Raw genomic sequence first — 16,311 nt, 5'->3', positions numbered from 1 at the left:
GTATTTGCCCAATTCTAACACTTGATATGTTTTGCCGGGCTAGTAGCGTGTTCCATCGGGTCCAGGAGCACCGCCGCAGTGCCGAAGGAGGAAGGAACGTGGGCCGGAGACGGGGAGTAGGGGAAGTGAAGGAAAAACTATTTACATATTTACATGATTATTTACAAAATTGACAAACAAGGTAAAAACTGAGAAGTCTCAGGGAAACGTTGAGCGTATCGCTCAGGGAGTCGCTCCGGGAATGGCTCTCGATGAACGTGTCGAGCGCCTTAAATAGACCCTCCCGAGATCTTCCCGCCTTTTTCAACCAATCGTAGGGACTTCGTCCGGGTGCTCCAAGGTCGTTCACCGCTTCGTCGTCTTCCTCGGCTGAGGCCCCTGGATACCCTGAAGTGGCCCGTCAGGCCAGGTGGATTCCATATCTTGTTTCGAGGAAACGCCAAGGGCGAACACCTGAAGCGTCGTCACCTCGCTTCATCCGCTGAGGCCCTTGGATACTCGGAAGTGTCCAGAAGAGCGTGTTGACGGGCTAGTCGTTTCCGGCCAGGTGGATTCCATATCTTGTTCCAAGGAAATGGCCCAAAGGCGAGCACCTGCAGCGTCGTCACCCCGCTGTTGACAATAGAGCGAGGCGCGGTTGAATGGCAGACGCTCGTCTCCGCAGGTGGCAGCAGGCGTTTGAGTCATTGTTACCCTGAGAGATGCACACACAAAGTCGCAGGGTCAATACTGCTGCGTTGGGTGCCGACTAAGGGGAACTCCGGAAAACACGTCGTGGCAGTTAGGCAGAAGTGGTGGTACCAGGAATCCAGGAGTTGAATACGTCCCTCGTGTTCAGTTCCACCTGTCATGAGGTTGCATGGGAGCGCGTGCATGAAAAAAGGCCCCTTTCGCAGAATCACGCACTGCATCTGGGCATGGCCTAAGTGGAGACAGGTGTGACGGGAACACACAAAGAGAGTTAGGGGGGGGGGGGGGGGATAGAAACACAACACACTGCATGTGCGCTGCACTGGGTTTCAAAACCGAAATCATACTATGACCACTTCCAGCGTCATTGCCATCATCAGTGAGGCTCTTCTGTAGGCACAGTTGGCATCTTGTTGATTATAGGCCCAGCTGCCGCATGGAACTCAACCTGTTTTCACAAAAAGGCTATCCGAAGGGCAAGCCGTGGGTACTATGCGTTCCGTATCAGTGCCCGCTCCCGCCAGGTCCTGTTGTCCAAAAAGGTTCTGCTAATGAAAACTCAGGCTACACATTAGCTGCTCCCTCGCAGTCACTTTTCCCGACTCCACATTCCCACTTTCGAAGGGTGTAACTGCCATATTTAACACAAATGTACACAAAGTTTGATTCTATCTGTACCCCTTTAAGGTAATAAAGAGATGTGATGTTGATAGGTAGCATTCGGTAACCTCCGGAGCATGCGTTCACCTACTGGACTGCTCGTATTTCATTTTGCTGCCTACCAGGCTAGTCAGCCATGCTGCACGTGAGTTTGGAAAGCGTGAAACGTGTGCTGTGTTTGATCGTCTTTGATCTGCATTTGCCTCTGACTACTCACCTTGCAGTTGTGCTGTTCATCATCAGCCTGACTACACCCACTGCAGGGCAAAGGCCTCTCCCATGTCTCTCCAATTAACCCTGTCCTTTGTCAGTTGCCGCCACTGTATCCCCGCACACTTCTTAATCTCATCCACCCACCTAACTTTCTGCCGTCCCCTGCTACGTTTGCTTTCTCTTGGAATCCACTCCGTTACCCTTAAGGACCAGCGGTTATCTTGCCTTCGCATTACATGCCCTGCCCAAGCCCATTTCTTCCTCTTGATTTCAACTAGGATGTCATTAACTCGTGCTTGTTCCCTCACCCACTCTGCCCGCTTTCGATCTCTTAACGTTACACCTATCATTTTCCTTTCCATAGCTCGCTGCGTTGTTCTTAACTTAAGCTGAACCCTCTTTGTTAGCCTTCACGTTTCTGCCCCATAGGTGAGTACCGGTAGGATACAGCTGTTGTATACTTTTCTGTTCGGGGGTATTGGTAAGCTACCATTCATGATCTGAGAGAACCTGCCATATGCGCTCCACCCCATTCTTATAATAGAGTCAGGACAACCTTGGACTTTAGTCAACCAAATGATCAGGCAGACTTTCGTAAAGGATACTTGACAATAGATCACATTCACACTATCAATCAGGTGATAGAGAAATGCGCAGAATATAACCAACCCTTATATATAGCCTTCATTGATTACGAGAAAGCATTTGACTCAGTGGAAACCTCAGCTGTCATGCAGGCATTGCGGAATCAGGGTGTAGAAGAGTGTTATGTGAAAATATTGGAAGATATTTATAACGATTGCACAGCTACTATAGTTCTCCATAAAGTCAGCAATAAAATTCCAATACGGAAAGGGGTCAGGCAGGGAGACACGATCTCGCCAATGCTCTTCACTGCCTGCTTACAGGAGGTATTCCGGGGACTGGAATGGGAACAGTTGGGGATAAGAGTTAATGGAGAATACCTGAGTAATTTGCGATTCGCTGATGACATTGCCTTGCTAAGCCACTCAGGACAATTGTGCTGTTACGCACATGCTACTTTGAGGTGTGCGCCGCGATGACAGCGAAGGTAGTGACAAGTAAAGCCACGTGCAAGTGGAAACACTCGTGATTTCTGCCGCCACAGCTCAAAACTCTTGTGTCAAGCGACGAGGTTCCAACAAGATGGAAATTTTTCGCCATGCCATTCAGTTGCTTGCTTGTGAAACAGCCTTAACTTGAAAGCAGATATGAACAAAAAAACAGTTTTCTTGAACATGAAAATCGCATGCGTGTTGCAGTTGGGGGTTTGTTATAATTGGGCAATTTTGGTAGTTGCAGTTTCGGTTTTATTTCTAGTTCCGTTTACCCAGTGGTGAGAAAATTAACGAGATTTCTTTCATACAGCCTTAATACGAAACCAACTAACCCAGAGGGTGATGTTTCGTTTAATTAGGAATTCCATTTAACCGATTTCCATTCATTGAGATTCTGCTGTATTCGCTAAAACAAACACAAGCTTTTATCTTTGCTATGCACAATAACACATTGGAATAAGATGACTAAACCAGTGCCTTATGAGGTCTAACCAGCTAGTGCTATCTGTTCCTTTTTGCAATTTTGCTTCTTTGTGATTTCACTGCTTGGACTTTCCACAGTATTTTGTAAGTAAAATAAACAACACTTCCTGTGGAATAGTGCGGCTTCTTTCTGGATTAAAATGTGCAGAAAACTAGGATGTTTCTTCCTTTGTGTGCACCCCTCTTGTAATTAAGGCTTCTTCTTCTTCATTTGGCTCCAGCTGACTTTCCTGTGCCCAGCACTGTGGCGTGTCCCACCATGGAGGTTCTGCGGCTTGAGCGACTGCTTATAGAAGGTAGCCAGCTGCAGCCATGTGACCAGATGGCAGCTGAGGTTCCCCACCACCTGTCCACTGCTGCCCTGCACAGATACAGGGCGTTTCTGGAGTCCAAGTTTGACCCAGTAGTCCACATTCCCTGCCGATTGTTTTTGGTGAGATGGCGGCTTGTCTCGGTGCATGGGTAGTCATTCACAAAACGGGATTGAATGCATGTGTGTCTTCTCTGCGTGGGAGATTTTTCGAAAGCGCCAAAACCACACGGACAAAGAAGGAACAGTCGGGAATCATCCCTGTCTGTTCCTTCTTTGTCCGTGTTGTTTTGGCACTATGTGCACCAACCAGGCCGATCCGCCACTCTTCAGAGAACGCTTCGCTTCTGATGGCTGTTGGGGGTGATGCATACATCCCCACCACCTGCTAAAGTAGGGTTTGCACAGTGGGCACAGCGGACCTGCCGCGAGCATGATGCTTACCAAGCCACTTTTCTACCTTATGCAGGGTCTTGCACTCTGCATCACCAGCTTCTCGTCGCCATATGACGCACTCTCTAGTAATGGCTTCCTGCACGTGTGCCAGCCCATAGCTATCAACTCAGCTGCACCGCAAATCAGAACTGGAGCATGACATCCCCCATCTGCTGCTGCCGCCCACATTCCCGGCAACTGTGACATCACCAACACCTTCGCGTATAAAAGAATCGCTGCACTGCTTCCAGTTCAGTGGGCACGGCGGACCTGCCGCGAGCATGATGCTTACCAAGCCATTTTTCTACCTTATGCAGGGTCTTGCACTCTGCATCACCAGCTTCCCGTCGCCATATGACGCACTCTCTAGTAATGGCTTCCTGCACGTGTGCCAGCCCATAGCTATCAACTCAGCTGCACCGCAAATCAGAACTGGAGCATGACATCCCCCATCTGCTGCTGCCGCCCACATTCCCGGCAACTGTGACGTCACCAACACCTTCGCGTATAAAAGAATCGCTGCACTGCTTCCAGTTCAGTGGGCACGGCGGACCTGCCGCGAGCATGATGCTTACCAAGCCACTTTTCTACCTTATGCAGGGTCTTGCACTCTGCATCACCAGCTTCCCGTCGCCATATGACGCACTCTCTAGTAATGGCTTCCTGCACGTGTGCCAGCCCATAGCTATCAACTCAGCTGCACCGCAAATCAGAACTGGAGCATGACATCCCCCATCTGCTGCTGCCGCCCACATTCCCGGCAACTGTGACGTCACCAACACCTTCGCGTATAAAAGAATCGCTGCACTGCTTCCAGTTCAGTGGGCACGGCGGACCTGCCGCGAGCATGATGCTTACCAAGCCACTTTTCTACCTTATGCAGGGTCTTGCACTCTGCATCACCAGCTTCCCGTCGCCATATGACGCACTCTCTAGTAATGGCTTCCTGCACGTGTGCCAGCCCATAGCTATCAACTCAGCTGCACCGCAAATCAGAACTGGAGCATGACATCCCCCATCTGCTGCTGCCGCCCACATTCCCGGCAACTGTGACGTCACCAACACCTTCGCGTATAAAAGAATCGCTGCACTGCTTCCAGTTCAGTGGGCACGGCGGACCTGCCGCGAGCATGATGCTTACCAAGCCACTTTTCTACCTTATGCAGGGTCTTGCACTCTGCATCACCAGCTTCCCGTCGCCATATGACGCACTCTCTAGTAATGGCTTCCTGCACGTGTGCCAGCCCATAGCTATCAACTCAGCTGCACCGCAAATCAGAACTGGAGCATGACATCCCCCATCTGCTGCTGCCGCCCACATTCCCGGCAACTGTGACGTCACCAACACCTTCGCGTATAAAAGAATCGCTGCACTGCTTCCAGTTCAGTGGGCACGGCGGACCTGCCGCGAGCATGATGCTTACCAAGCCACTTTTCTACCTTATGCAGGTTAGTCCTTATCCCTACTGTAAAAGGGACTTTCATGCTTTGGTGGTTCTGCCGTGCCCACTCCAGTGCTGCAAAATTGCATACGATTGTTATCTTGTTCTTAAGCTTCTTATCTGTGGAGACGTTGAACTAAGCCCCAGACCGACCAATGCTGAATTACTGTACAAAATCCTTGGTGGACAAATGAAATTGCATGCAGAAGTTAAGGAAATGAAAGCAAAAACTGAGACCATGATTGAAGACATTAAAGTTCGCTTTCAAGAAATTGAGAGCCACATATCTGGCCTTAAACTCGATGAGCTTGACAATCTCCTTAGAATGTGCGAAAGTACGTTCACCTTCCAAACGTGTAAGCTCACAGATCTTGAAGACAGGGGCAGGCGTTCTAATGTAGTTGTCCACGGTGTTAAAGAAGAACTGGATGAAACAGAAGAAGTCCTAAAACGCAAAGTCATAGGCGAAGTATTTTACGATAAACTAGGTGTGAAATGTGAATCCGTTGGTAGAATTCACAGACTTGGCAAGGGGAGCGACAAAAGACCCGTAATAGTTTTCTTTCAGGACTACAATGAAAAGATGGCAGTCTTCAAAAACGTCAGCAAACTCAAAGGAACAGACTTTTGTGTCCAGAATGATTATTGTCATAAGACTCTGAAAACGTGAAAACTGTTATGGGAGAGCTCAAAATTTGATAGGGACAGTGGAAAAAAAGTTACTCTCATACATCACAAACTGCGCATTGACGGTGATCTGTTTGTATGGGATGACGTGCAGAACGACCGCAAGCTAATTAAGAAAAAACAAATAAACTTACCCCAACTTGCTCCATGACTTTCCCATAAAACATGCTTCAGGCTGCTTAATTTTAACGCCCGTAGCATCGTAAATAAAACTGTTCAGCTTGAATCTGTCTTTCTTTCTTGCAACCCGCATGTTGTTGTCATTTCCGAGACATGGCTTAGCAATGCTGTAAACGATGACCTTCTAATCCCACCCAGCTACAAGATATACCACATGGATAGGGAGACCAGGGGAGATGGTGTAGCTGTTATTGTGAAAACCGACGTTGAAGTCACTATTTTGCAGAAAATTTCATGTATTGAAACTCTGTGCCTAAGAATCAGCCCATTCGGACATGTTTTTGTACTGTTTGCAGTGTGCAGACCGCCAGATTCGACGCCTGATTTTTTGTTTCAACTGAAAATGCATATGGAAAAATTCAGCAACCAGAAACTTATCGCTTATCGCGGCCGGAGATTTTAATCTTCCCGATATTGATTGGAGGCGCTTACAATCAGGCTTCGTTTCTGATGGCTCTTCTGGCATTATCTTTGATATCATGTTTTACCACAATCTACTCCAAGTTGTGCAAGAACCAACATGTGTTACTGCTTCTTCATACTCGGTTCTTGATCTTGTTTTTATTCCCCGTCTTATCAATAACTACAATGTTTTAGTTGATCCGGGGATTTCTGATCACCAGATTGTTCCTTGCATGGTACTCGACCTAATCACGCTTCCATGCTAAAAACTGTGAAAGATTACGCTCATGCCGATAACGTAAGGCACAATAGATTGCCTAGATTCTCACCTCGAAAACTTCTCTGGTAATGACATTAATGTGTTATGGAACAAATTTAAAAATGTATGCTTCTTTTGTCTTGACAGCTTCGTCCCTAACAAAGTAAAAAAGACTGCTGAACGTAACCCATGGATGACTAGGGACATAATACATTTAAAAAGGAAAGCGAAGCGGGCAAGAAATCACCGTACAGCTTCACATGAGTTTATCCAAATTCGTCGCTCCCTTTCAAATGCCATTCAGTCAGCCAAATAGTACTTTTATTTTAACACTGCCTTGCTTAATTTTATCAAATCAGACCCTGATAAATTTTGGAACTTTGTGAGTGAACGTAAGAAACCTATTGAGCACATTTCACATGAAGAGACCTTAATAACAGATCCTCAGGCTATTGCATCGCATTTCAGCCACGACTTCAGCAGTGTCTTTTCCACCTCTAAACCCCTTGTAAACACACCTTGGGATACTCTTGACACTAACATTGTTTCATATGAGGGCATTGTTAATATGATGTTAAGGTTGAAAGTAAAATCATCCCCAGGACCAGATGGTATTCCAGATGCTGTGCAGAGCAGTTAGCCAGGTACATTGTATTAATCTTCCAGCTCTCCATCAGATCTTCCTCTCTTCCACATGACTGGAAGATAGCGTGCGTAGTGCCTGTGTTTAAGAAAGGCAACCCACTCTCAGTATCTTCCTTGATATCATCGACCTGTAAAATGCTTGAACACATAGTGAGTACTCACATCTCTGACTTCCTAAATAACCACAATATTCCATCTCCATTCCAGCATGGCTTCAGAAAGGGGTATTCAACCACAACACAGTTAACAACAGTTGTTTTTTTCGCTTCTGTCCTCGACAGAGGTGGTCAAATAGATACTATATTTTTGGACTTCAGCAAAGCTTTTGATCATATTCCGCATGATAAACCTATTTTCAAATTAAAGCAGCTTGAACTTCCCAGTTTCCTCATTGCCTGGACCTCCGCCTACTTAACCAACCGTTCTCAGTACGTACATATAAATGGTTCAGACTCTGGCTGTCTTCCAGTCTCTTCTGGTGTTCCGCAAGGTAGTGTTCTCGGGCCACTCCTCTTCCTGATATTTTGCAAGGATATAGTTAATGTGATCCACGATCCCGTGAAAATTCGGCGAACGACGACTGCGTTATCTTTAATGAAATTCTGGCACCCGAAGACCAGCACGCACTTAATGTTGAACTAATTAACATTCTAGAATGGTGCCAGGAGTGGGGCATGCTCCTAAACTCAGAAAAATCTGTCTCGCTTCGCATAACCAGGAAAAAATACCCGCTTCAGTACACTTATTCTGTCCAGGACCGCAGTTTAACCGAAGTGAAGAAATATAAATATCTCGGCGTTACACTAAATAACCGCCTCAGCTGGAACACACATATTCTTAACATCTCCTCTTCAGCCTTTCACAAACTATGCCTGCTCAGACACAAGCTTAAAGATGCTCCCGCTCATGTTAAACTTCTCGCATACACAACTCTTATAAGGCCTAGGCTTGAATATGCTTGCACAGTGTGGGACCCCCATACGATGTGCAATATTAATGCTCTCGAAAAAATTCGGAGATGGGCAGTGCGTTTTATTTATTCCAGATACGGTCGCACCGATTTGGTATCTGAATTAATGGCAGAAAATGGTATTGTCAGTCTCCAAGCAAGAAGAAAATTCCTCCGTCTTAAATTTTTGTTTCTCTTACTTAATCACAAACTTGCACTTGATCCTAGCCGTTATGTTTGCCCTCTTACCACTAGGCAGACACGCCACTCTCATGCCCTCTCTTTAATGCCTCACTTTGCAAGGACTAACTTATACCAATTCTCCTTTTTCCCTAATACAATTGCAGACTGGAATAGTTTGCCTGCTTCTTCCCTCCAATCTTTAGATATGCTGGAATTAAGTATGTAATGACTATGAAATCTTCCTCCTGTCAGTTTTGATTGTGTCAGTTTTTTTTTGTGCTTATATTTTATGTTCAGTAATGACCGTTTCAACTGGTCTACGCAATGTGGGGATGTGTTTTGTAACTTGTGCTGTCATGCTTTTTTGAATTCTATGAAAATTTATACCACTCCTGCTTGGGCGCTCAGCCTGCAGTATGTTCAAAATAAATAAATAATAAATTTGCACACTCTGGTGCATACAGTGTCTTAATTTGCCTTGCATAGTGGAGGAGGGCTGGTTTTCATGCTACCTCTATAGCACATTGGAGCTCCTGCCAGACAGAGTTTCACAATATGTGGCACCCTCTGGGGAGCGCTGATCCATGCCCACAAGGCTGTGCAGCAGGTGTAGAAGGAGGAATTGGTGAGGTGCACATGGTACCGTATTTTCCGGTGTATAAGACGCACCCGCCATATATGCAGGCTGTCATAGAATAAGTTGGTACTATATAAGATGACCCGTGTTTAAGACGCACCCCAATTTACCCAGTTAGGCTAGTGAGGCTTGATTAAACACGCTTGCGCGACCATCGCGAAAGGCAGCACTCATGCCATAGCCGCCCAAGTTTTCGCAAAAAAGAAAGAAAAACGAAAACTCTCCTTATGTCCATAACAACATTTTGTCTTTACTTGAAACCTTCGGAGTCTTAATCTTTGGATGCGCTATCAAAAAGTTTGCCCATTTCTAGAGGCAACGCAGCTGAAACATTCTTTTCGTACTACGTACACGGAGCAAAGTTGCAAAGGGTGACTAAAAAAGAACGCCGGCTTGCCTTTGCTTGTCTTGACAATGGTGAGAAGCGCGATTGTCGCCATCTTTTGGCATTTCACATTACTTTTGCTTGGGGTCTCCGAAACGGGCACGTGTTTGTGATCCCAGAAGTCGTCATCCCCGCTGTTTCATGATAAAGTTCACCTAGAAAAGTTGCGCACGGCGGTCCCTGTATTAAAGTAGTAACAGTGTTACAACCGCGCTATTGGTAGTGATATTTTTTTGGTGGAAAAAGCTTGAACATGAACCTGAGTAATTTCTGAACTTGCAAAAAAAAAAAAAAATTTGCGTATAAGACGCATCCTTGTATAGGATGCATCAGCAAGATTTTTGAAAAAAAGCTGCATCTTATACACTGGAAAATACGGTATGTGCAGTCATCATCATCATCAGGGGCCCACAATGGCTGTCCACGTCCAGCCAGGCTTGGTGGATGAGGACCCTGTGGGTGTAAACAGCTGTAACAGCATTTTTGTTGGTAGCCTTGTAATTTCTTTATGCTATGCAAGTTAAAAATGTGTTTTTGGATGTATGATAATGTTTGCAGTGAAACACGTGATTATTATAATGACACTGTTCCAATTGTCAGTCCGTCATTAGTAGGGGTCATTGTTTCATAGTGACATCAACAGAGTGATATATAAATGCCATTTGCCCTGTGGCAAGGTATAAGTAGCTTCTACATGGTTTGTGGCACTGAATAAACAGTCAGCAATTTGTTGAATAGCTTTTCAGTCTTTTTGTGAATAGTTTTCGTCGCAGTGGTAGTCACAAACATGGGAGTTTGCCACCTCCTGTACAAGCTGGTTGAGATTGCTACTCAACATTGTTTTGGTCGCAATGTGATGGCAAACAAGTGAGACTGGTGCATGTCTGTTGTTGAGCAGTCGCATGGCTTTATGGGTGGACCTGTCTGTGTTACCACACAGTGTCTCCACTGTGTGGTTTTATTCTGGGTTTTTTGCGCAAAAGACACGACACAAAAGAAGCGCGGTAGAAAGGACAGACAGGACTGTCTACCTCGTTTCTTTTGTGTCGTGTCTTTTGCGCAAAAAATGCTTAGGCACCAACTAGCCTGCAAAAACATACTCGCAAGTGGTTTTATTCATTGCAGCGCTTATGATTACGGTTTGTGGGGGTTTAAGGTCCCTAAGCGACTCAGGCTATGAGAGACGCCGTAGTGGAGGGCTCCGGAATAATTTCTACCACCTGGGGTTCCTTAACGTGCACTGACATCGCACAGCACACGGGCCTCTAGAATTTCTCCTCCAAAGAAATTCTAGCAGCCGAGCGCCGGGTTTAAGATTGTTTCTATTGGAGATGTTGTCTGTGTAGTATGCGTCATTTTCACTTCATTTTCAGGAGTCTGTGGAGCCGCAGTTTGATTGTTTGATGGGCCTGCAGTTGAACCTGGTTCCACCTGAAGAATGGGGCACTGCCCAAGGTATGAATTTGCATTTATTCCAAACAAGATCGGCTCACTGTTGATGCCTTTATTTTGCCATTCCTCAAAGAGGCTCTGTTGGGCTGCCGAGGCCGAAAGGAATGGGTTGTGGGGAGGCGCATGTAACTACTAGTATATGCTTACACAATGATGCCCCTCACAGGGGGCATCATTTCACGCTAGCAGGGGTTTGGCTGGAAGTGTTCTTGACTTGTGGATATTTCACAGTACTATCATATTCAGTGTTGCTAATGGGCTCTCTATTGCACCGTCAGGTTTGGAGGCTTCAGTGTTCTGGAAAAACAACAGTGGTATGTGAGCATCCTGCAGCTTTTTTCTAAGCTCTGTTCCGTGCTGTTGGAGGCAACTTGCAGTTTTCTCACCTTGTTTTTTTGTTCCAGGGGTTACCACATCAGTTGCACTTTTTCCACAAGCTTCAGTACCCTGCTACATTGCTGTCAGGTTAGAATCTCTCTGTCAGGAAGTGATGGTTTATGGGGGTTTAACGTCCCAAAGCAACTCAGGCTATGAGGGGTGCCGCAGTGGAGGGCTCCAGAAATTTCGACCACCTGGGGTTCTTCACTGTGCACTGACATTGCACAGTACATGGGCCTCTAGAATTTGACCTCCATCGAAATGCAACTGCCACGACTGGGATCGAACCCGCGTCTTTCGGGTCAGCAGCCGAGCGCCGTAACCACTGAGCGGCACTGTCCTGAAGTGAAGGCCACAAAGTTTTGTGTCTTGATGAGTTTGTGATGGGGAGGTGATTTTAGCATATATTTTTCCCCTTTTGCTGCCATTTTTTGTAAATAAAGATTTGAGTGTTAAGGGTGAAGAGGGTCTTCAAAAAGAATTCTCATTAACGAAGTCAGAATTATAAAATTTTCAGGCAATGTATTTCTACGTGCTAATTCCAGATGTTGTTTAATTTAATGTAAAACAAGTCCTCGCACAATTATGTAATGTGTTATGCAATATTTTTTCCGTGAGCTTTTAAAAATTTTACTGCAGGGAACTTGCAAAAATTCATGCCATTGGCCTTTCCTAATGTAGCGAATACGATAAGGGTAAAAATATCATCCTGCTTGGTATAGAATTTGGGTTACCGTGTTTTGAAGTTGCTATTTTAGAAACTTCCCCTATGCTAGGGAGGATGATAATTAGCCCCTTATACTGCTTTGCTTGATATCTGGAAAAACTGACTGCCTGGATTTTAGCAAGTTTCCCTGCGGCAAAATTTCTTAAAATGTCAGGACAAAAATATCACTTAACATATTACATAGTGTACAGGGGCTTGTTTTGCATAAAATTAAATGATATCTTTGGAATTGGCGCGTAAAAAAAATTTGGTTTGATTTAACTCTTCTAAACCTATGGTGAATTCTAATCGCAGGCCCAGAGCGGTCTGCACGCTCTGTGACAGAGTGCCTGAATCTGGCGGAGAGTGCGCGACCTGAAATTCTGATTGGAGTACTCTTGCTCTGGCCAGAGCATGCAGGTGGCACTCGCGAACTGCTCGAGGAAGTACCCGTCATTTCTTGCGCTTGCCCGCGCTTTTCGCGTGCACGTCGTCTGCTTTTCGAGCGTAGCTGCAAGAGGTGAAGGTTACTCCCGCAGCTACTGCTCTCCGACTCGCTGTCGTCAAGCAGAGCGAGAGCCTGTGCGCGATTCACTTTTGAGTCCATACCGGCGGGAGATGATGATCGTCTGCTACGGAGCGCGGCGGATGCGACAAGCCGCCGGAAGTGAAGGGCGCCACTGACAAAGAACGTCGCGCAAACTTCCGGTCGACTCCGCCGATTTCGGCGGAGCAGTCCCGACTGCTCCACGGAGCAATCTCGGCTCGGCAGCCGCTCCCTATCTACGATTGGAAGACGCGATCCGTGGCTCAGATCTGCGTTTGGAATACAGTTGCTCCGAAAAGAGCAGACAACATTGCTCCCGAAGTGCTCCAACTCTGCGTTGGGAAGTCACCACTAGTTATACAGAGTGAAAGCTCTGTTCCATTGCTTTGCAAATCTAGCTTCTCGTTGGTCCTTGGTTTCAGCAGCTCGTTTACCTCGTGTCCTCTACAGTATGTCTTGAGCTGTATTGAGTGGATGATGGGACGCGGGTTGACCGTAGCCTCATGCATGGGGAAACTGAAGCAGAAACTGTTGCAGCTCTCCCAGCCTGCACCCTCCTCACAGTGGCGTGGTTTGCCTGTGCTCAAGAGTGACCTTGGGAGACATGTAGAGCTGTAACATTTGCAGGCAGTCAGAGCAATTGATGTTTCCGCCAGGGCCGTGTGTGATCCCATCTGTCAATCACCCTCTCCTGGTGGATGCCACTCCACCCACTGTGGCTGTAACCTGATGGAGGTCAAATGCAGTGGCGCTTATGTTTAACATCAGGTGGCTGAAAGTAATCTGGAGCCCTCTCATACAGTGTGACTCATAACCAGCAAAGTAGCTGTGACACGTAAGAATTCATAATTGTGCACATGCTTCAGAAGCAGTATAGGGAGCTACTACCACCTAGACTACTGCATGTTGATGCTATTTTATTTTCTCTCGCTGAGGCCGTGCTGGGACCTGTGCGTAGTAGCTTAGGACGCTGCTCTGGTGGCGTAGCTGCTGGGCTCACCTACCCAATTCTCTCTGTTGAAGGGCTGAGTTCACCAGCTTGGACAGCTGCAGCCACGTGTGCTGGCTGGAACCGCTGCAGGTGCACTTTGAAGATTTGCTGCTGCCGCTTCCCGTGCCTCCTGCTGAATCCCACCTGTCACCGGATACCTACCGGGCTATGCTCTGGCGCAGCCTCTGGGAGCAGTATGCAGGCTTTTAATATTATAGCTGCCCTGTCCTGTGGAATGGAGTTGGTGCTAACTACTAGGAGGTCATAATAGCGAATGCACGATTTTCATTTTCCAGTGTTGCATTTCGCCATCGTGGAGAGGACATTTGTCAGCTAACGTTTTGTGCAGGACTAAATAATGCTTTTAAAAGAGATAAGTGCTCCATCCAAAAAGTGCCCAGTGGTTGACCTGTAGCCTGTTGAAGAGTGTCGCTAATTCCAGAAAGATGTTTTGCTGTTAAACCTGCTGTGCAGACAGTTGTGCCAGGTTGACTGCAACTGGCCAAGGGGACGTAACATTCTTTTGTGACAGCACGCTTTCCAACAGAAACAAACTTGTACATTTTTTGAAGCTAGTGCATATGTAACATTTTTCGCATGATACTGCAGCTTTATGCTGTAACTAGTTGCATTGCACATGGTCATTGTAAGAGACAGCAGCTGTACACTCATTCAGGGGTGACACATCAGTTCCAATTTTTGCTTGTGTGTTTCACCTCTTCCAAGTGCTTCAATGGGCAGTGGCTAGGAAACGTGTTCATGTTTTTCCCGAATCCGGGAGCTTAAAATGTGTCACATAGGTCTGATGGGCTGCTGTCTGCTTTCTTGTTATAAATAACCAGTCAGAATGCAGAAATACCAGTCAGATTTCACTGTTTGCGAATGCGCTTTTGCGAATGATGTTGACGAACACTGCCTGCAGGTTGGGTGGTGGCCAGACGACCCTGCGCCTTGGACCTAGCCCTCCCAGTCAGCAACTCTGGCTGCAGCTGTGCGAAGGCCTGGCTCCGTTTGTGGTGTGTTGGCAGCCACGGGGACTGCAGGCAGCGTTTGTCGTGCCCCCAAAGGCGCATGTTTTGGTGGCCGTGAGCGCACATGGACCACACCTTGTTGCTTCTTTGGTGGTTGAGGACTGGAATTTACTGCCCAGGGTACAGGAATTTCTCCACTCCCTGTGCGTGTTTTCCTAGTGGTGCTGTAAAAATGTTGAAGCATTTTTGTGCTTTTCCTCATGCAGAACCTACTGTGAGATAATTATTTGAATCATCTGTGAATACTGTGAGAAAATTTCAGTGCAGGTCATTAACATGTAGTGACCTGCAGTCTTCTCTATTTGTGTCAATAAATATGTACGTATGGGGCTTTGCAAGTGTGTGCTTACTCTGGCCAAAAGCTGAGAACTCACAGGGCAATATGGGGTGTGAGGAGGAGGTTTATTTGCACTGCATTTTGTGGTTGCCTCGACAGACGAGGCATCGAATGTCCAGGCATATGCTTGCTCCCCCGCTCATGTTTCATCAGAGAATTTCATGCCGCAAATGAAAGCAGCTCACACTCGTCCTCTGACTGTCTTTCGGCTCACACCGTGCTCATGCCTGAGAAGAGTCTTCGGAGTCGGGGCTTTGGTGATAGCTGTTGTCGGGTGTACTGTCTTTCGAGAGGTCCTTGTGTTGCCATGGAAACTCTTGTTCGGTATCATGTTTCAAAGCGCGACCGACGAGATCCTCGGGATCCCAAGTGTCCATGAGCCAACTGCAGAGCGTGGCTGGAGAGGCCCCTGTCCGGCGGCAGTAACTGCTCCTCGTCCAGTCCATGTAGCAGCGCTTGATGCGGTGCCGATGCTTTAAGTAGCCGAGTTCTGCTTTCGCGATCTCCGCATTGTGCAAGGTGTGATTGTCCTGTGTCCGATAGCGTGGGAGTCTCGAGGTCAGCGTGGTGAAATGGCATCAAAATTGAAACCATCGAAACAGTGAACTGACACCACTGCTAGATAGCATCTCCTCTCGCTGGAAGAGCTGTGTAGAAATTGGAAAAGTCGAAACAAGAAGGAATCATTTTATGATAGATCAGGATGTCGTGTGTGTGTGCGCGTGCGTGCGTGCACCTTCAAACAAATGGACAGACAAACGCGCAGTTGCTGAAATGCGGGAAATGCCCACTTTAAGTGCTGTTGCACTAATATTAGGGCAGCCGGAGACATCGTAAGTGTTGTTAAGAACTTCGTGTTGGGCAAGTTGGTGCGTACTGTTGTAGGTTGTATCGTAAGTGTTTTATCAAAGAAACTGAAAGGTGTGCATCTAATACATCTGGAAGTAAAAGAGGTTGCCTTCTGCGTGTGGAATAAGGAAGAGTGGATGACAGTGCGCGCCTTCCATGGCATTCAGTCGGGGCATGCGTGGCAGCTATCCAGGTCGCCCACAGAAGCATCCCCTGACTTGTACGTGGCACACACAGCCGGGTCTGCATGGAAGAAACTAAGGGTACCAGAGTGAAGACACTGGGCGTTGTCGAATAAACAACCACAGCCCGGAAACACATTGTTTTTACTGAAGCAGGTGCCCATGACCTTATCAATTTGTTCATTTCGCTAAAAATTAT

At 46.8% G+C, this 16,311-nt stretch overlaps 1 protein-coding gene across 6 annotated transcripts in view; it reads left to right on the top strand.

The window, feature by feature from the left end:
- Positions 1 to 15,075, top strand: part of LOC149349214 (uncharacterized) — an 82,126-nt gene extending 67,051 nt beyond the window's left edge. For 2 of the 6 annotated variants that reach the window (XM_089578125.1, XM_089578124.1), the window contains exons 16-21: positions 3,347 to 3,558; positions 11,013 to 11,094; positions 11,370 to 11,405; positions 11,496 to 11,556; positions 13,746 to 13,907; positions 14,636 to 15,075. In XM_089578125.1, coding sequence (XP_089434251.1) covers positions 3,347 to 3,558; positions 11,013 to 11,094; positions 11,370 to 11,405; positions 11,496 to 11,556; positions 13,746 to 13,907; positions 14,636 to 14,903 — 821 coding nt within the window. In that variant the 3' untranslated portion in view covers positions 14,904 to 15,075. Of the gene's footprint in view, positions 1 to 3,346; positions 3,559 to 11,012; positions 11,095 to 11,369; positions 11,410 to 11,495; positions 11,557 to 13,745; positions 13,908 to 14,635 lie in introns of those variants that run through there. The other 4 variants (XM_089578127.1, XM_089578128.1, XM_089578126.1 and 1 more) reach the window with 4 other exon arrangements.
- The last annotated feature ends 1,236 nt before the right edge of the window (positions 15,076 to 16,311 follow it).

Source organism: Amblyomma mixtum, chromosome 3, assembly GCF_055824585.1.
Source record: "Amblyomma mixtum isolate Tamu chromosome 3, ASM5582458v1, whole genome shotgun sequence".
Classification (NCBI taxonomy): domain Eukaryota; kingdom Metazoa; phylum Arthropoda; class Arachnida; order Ixodida; family Ixodidae; genus Amblyomma; species Amblyomma mixtum.
This window is presented reverse-complemented; position numbering and strand designations above follow the sequence as displayed.